Genomic DNA, 3,798 nt, shown 5'->3' with positions numbered 1-3,798 from the left:
AACAAAGTTATTTGGTTAAAAATTGAAACTAGGGGCTTCCCTGGTGGTCCAGTGGTTAAGAATCCACCTTGCAATGTAGGGGACATGGGTTTGACCCCTGGTCTGGGAAGATCCGACATGCCACAAGGCAGTTAAGCCCATGTGCCACAGTTACTGAGCCCGCAAGCCAAAATTACTGAAGCCGAACACTCTAGAGCCCATGCTCTGCAGCAAGGGAAACCCCTGCAATGAAAAGCCTGTGTACCGAAACTAGAGAGTAGTCCCTGCTGGCGCCATGACTAGAGAAAACCTGCACACAGCAATGAAGACCCCATGAAGTCAAAGATAAATAAATAAATCTTTTTTTAAAATTGAAGCTAATGTGAGACACACAGACCATGAGAGGAAAAAGAAAAAAAGATTAACATTTATTGAACACCTACTATGTGTTAAGTGTCATACACACACACTCAAATCTTTACACCAATCTTACAAGATAGCTTTGATTAACCCCATTGTGTAGATGAGGGTGTGGTCTTCCTTCTACCATAATCTGAAACCACCGCAGCCACTCAGATGCTGGAAGTGTAGAGCTTGCTGAGGAAGGTCTTCTTCATGGCGATCTTCAGCTCCTTGTTCCTGAGACTGAAGATGATGGGGCTCAGGAAGGGAGTGAGGACCGTGTAGGTGATGCCCATCAGCGTGTCTCCTTCCAGAGACTGGGGACCCTTGGGCTTGAGGTAGATGACAGAGGCAAAGCCGTAGTGCACGACCACCACGGTGAGGTGGGACGCACACGTGGAGAAGGCTTTGTGCCGGCCCTCGGCTGAAGGGATCCTCAAGATGGTGGCCACGATGAACGCGTAAGACAAGAGGATGAGGAGACCACAGCCCAGCAGGGCGGCGATACACACCAGGCCCACGCCCTTGGCCACTACTTGCACTTCAGTTCCACAGGCCAACTTCAAAAGAGGTGGCACATGGCAGCCAAAATAGTGAATTTCATTAGACCCACAGAAAGTAAGTTGGAAAATGGAAGATGTCACCACTAGCCCAACAACTAAGCCACCAACCCAGGACCAGGCCACCAGGCAGGCGCAGCCTCGGGGGCTCATGAGCACGTTGTAGCGCAGGGGATGGCAGATGGCCACGTAGCGGTCATAGCCCATGACGGTGAGCAGGAAGGAGTGGGTGAAGCCGGGCGTGAAGGAGAAGAACATCTGGCTGGCACAGGCCGTGAAGGAGATGGAGCGGTCGGTGGAGAGCAGGTCGGCCAGCATGCGCGGGATGATGGCGAAGGTGTAGAGGACCTCGGAGATGGAGAGGGCGCACAGGAAGAGGTACATGGGGGTGTGGAGGCTGTCCTCCTTCCAGATGGTGGCCATGATGAGCAGGTTCCCCAGCAGCGTGAACAGGTACATCAGCAGGAACAGCAGGAAGAACATCAGCTGAAGGTGGGGGAAGGTGGAGAAGCCGATGAGGATGAATTCAGTCACTGAGGTGTAATTTAGCCTCAGAATGGCAGCCATACTGTTGGGGGAAAGAAGGAGGAATTCCCATAGGTAGGAACTCAGAGTCTCTAATGAGCCCTCTTCAGGACTTCCTGGAGAGGCTTCTTCACCTCTGCAAACCATAATCAGTCCATCTGCATAATAATGTTCAGAAAAAAGGTTTGCCTTGTGGTTTAAATAGGACCACTTGAATATTCACTGGAAGGACTGATGCTGAAGCTGAAACTCAAATACGTTGGCCACCTGATGCAAAGAGCTGACTCATTGGAAAAGACCCTGATGCTGGGAAAGATTGAGGGCAAGAGAAGAGGGTGACAGAGGATGAAATGGTTGGATGGCATCACTGACTCAATGGACATGAGTTTGAGCAAACTCTGGGAGATGGTGAAGGACATGGAAGCCTGCTGTGCTGCAGTCCATGGGGTCGCAAAGTCAGACACGACTTAGCAACTGAACAACAACATGCATCTAAGGTGCTTAGCACAGGTCCTAGTACATAGTATGAATTAAATAAATTTTCATTATTAATACTATATTTTTAAATCCTAGTGGTAGAAAGTAATGGTCTCTATCTTCTACATGTGGATTAAGTCTCCACTTCAGAGGTTGCTGTTGCCTCTATCATTTCCTCCCCCCCCCCCCCAAAAAAAGTAAAATTAAAGAAAAGGTCAACAATACAATCTTTAAAATAAGTTATTATTCTGGCATCCCTAATAAAAATTTTTAATTAGAAAAATGTCTTGCTGGTTGGAGTTTCATCTCTGCATATCCTGTGATCACTATATTCAACATGCTCCCTGTGTTGTTTAGCTGCTAAGTCATGTCCAATTCTTTATGACCCCAAAGAGTTTTTTGCAAGCCTTAGTAAGTGTTAAATGGAGACTTTTCCCCCTTTTTATAAAAACTCTACCATGTTATTCACATGAATTCAAAAAAATTGAGGCGTTTTTTAAAATAGTGCTTAAAAAAAAAAACCTTCATTACGTTGGTCTCTCAATTTTTTTGAGCCTTTGTTTTCTCATCCCTAAAAGGAAATTGATACTAATAATCCCTAGCTGACAAGCACTGAGTAAGATTATGCACATAATATGTCTTCCAAGGGCTTTCCTGGTGGTTCAGTGGTAAAGAATCCACCTGCCAAGGCAGGAGCTGTGGATTTGATCCCTGGGTCAGGAAGATCCTCTGGAAGAGGAAATGGCAACCCACTCCAGTATTCTTGCCTGGGAAATGCTTTTGACAGAGGAGCCTGATAAGCTACAGTCCGTGGGATTGCAAAGACTCAAACATGACTAAGTGACCAAACAACAGGAATGTCTTACACAGCACCTGAAATCAGGAGGCTGGGATTGAGGGCAGGTACGAATGATCAGAATTAAATTCTCTTAAAATACAGCAACCTATGGTTGTATCTCTCTTCTGATTGGGGGACTTAATGTATTTATTTTTTCATAATTACTGTTGTTTTCAGACTTAATTCTGTCACATTTAATACTTGAGATAATATATATAAATATATGTTAGTATACCTAGCTAATATATATGTTTATTTAATATATACAAACACAAAAACATGCACACAGTCCTATTTATTACACCAAACACACCCAAGGAAAAAAACCCTAAAAACATGGAATTGTCATTGAAAAGAACCTTGTGTAAGGCCATAAAAGAAGTCTAGGTAAATTATCAAGTGCCAATATTGCAAAGACCCAGAGCATCTGACCACATTACAGTAAACTGGAAATTAATATGAAGAGGATACCTGAAACTTACCATATATTTTAAACACAATTTAAGATTGTATCACTTGACATTGTCATACATAGTCACACAAAACTAACTACTTTTGAGATAAAAGGAAAAATAAGAATTACTAAGAACAGAATTATGAGACATTGAAATAACAACTGAACAAAATGGCTTATGTCCTGGAATTTAAAAAAAGGATGTTAGTGTAAAAACTAAGAAAAATCAAATAAGATCTGTTATTTGCTATATAGTATTACACAGCTGTTAGTTTCCTGGGTCTAATCATTGTACTGGCATTGTGTAAGATGGAAGTTGGATGAGGGGGAGTCCAAGAATTTTCCATGTTACTTTTGAAAATTTTTGGAAGTTTAAAATTAGTAAAACAAACAAGTTACCATTCAAAGGAACACAAAACTCTCAGGTATCTAGGAATTGATTTAAGTATGTGCATACAAACTTCCAACACTTAACTGGTGGCTCAGATGGTAAAGCGTCTGCCTGTAATGCGGGAGACCCGGGTTCAATCCCTGAGTCGGGAAGATCTCCTGGAGAAGGAAAT

The 3,798-nt window shown here is 43.2% G+C and overlaps 1 protein-coding gene across 1 annotated transcript; it reads right to left on the bottom strand.

The window, feature by feature from the left end:
- Window positions 1–384: 384 nt before the first annotated feature.
- LOC147368194 (olfactory receptor 10H1-like) lies at window positions 385–1,545 on the bottom strand. The gene has a single exon (XM_086413416.1). It carries the CDS (start codon window positions 1,506–1,508, stop codon window positions 552–554), a length of 957 nt encoding a protein of 318 aa, XP_086269542.1. The 5' UTR covers window positions 1,509–1,545; the 3' UTR covers window positions 385–551.
- Between the last annotated feature and the right edge of the window lie 2,253 nt (window positions 1,546–3,798).

The sequence above is a fragment of the Bos grunniens genome, chromosome 7, assembly GCF_055505025.1.
Source record: "Bos grunniens cultivar Pamir isolate PY7600 chromosome 7, Bosgru_T2T1.0, whole genome shotgun sequence".
NCBI classification, from domain to species: Eukaryota; Metazoa; Chordata; class Mammalia; order Artiodactyla; family Bovidae; genus Bos; species Bos grunniens.
The sequence above is the reverse complement of the archived record's forward strand: the minus strand, read 5'-3'. Positions and strand labels throughout refer to the sequence as shown.

What these genes read in the sequence shown, in the direction of transcription:
- LOC147368194 (XM_086413416.1), bottom strand. Translation starts at nt 1,508, where the DNA reads ATGGCTGCCATTCTGAGGCTAAATTACACCTCAGTGACTGAATTCATC.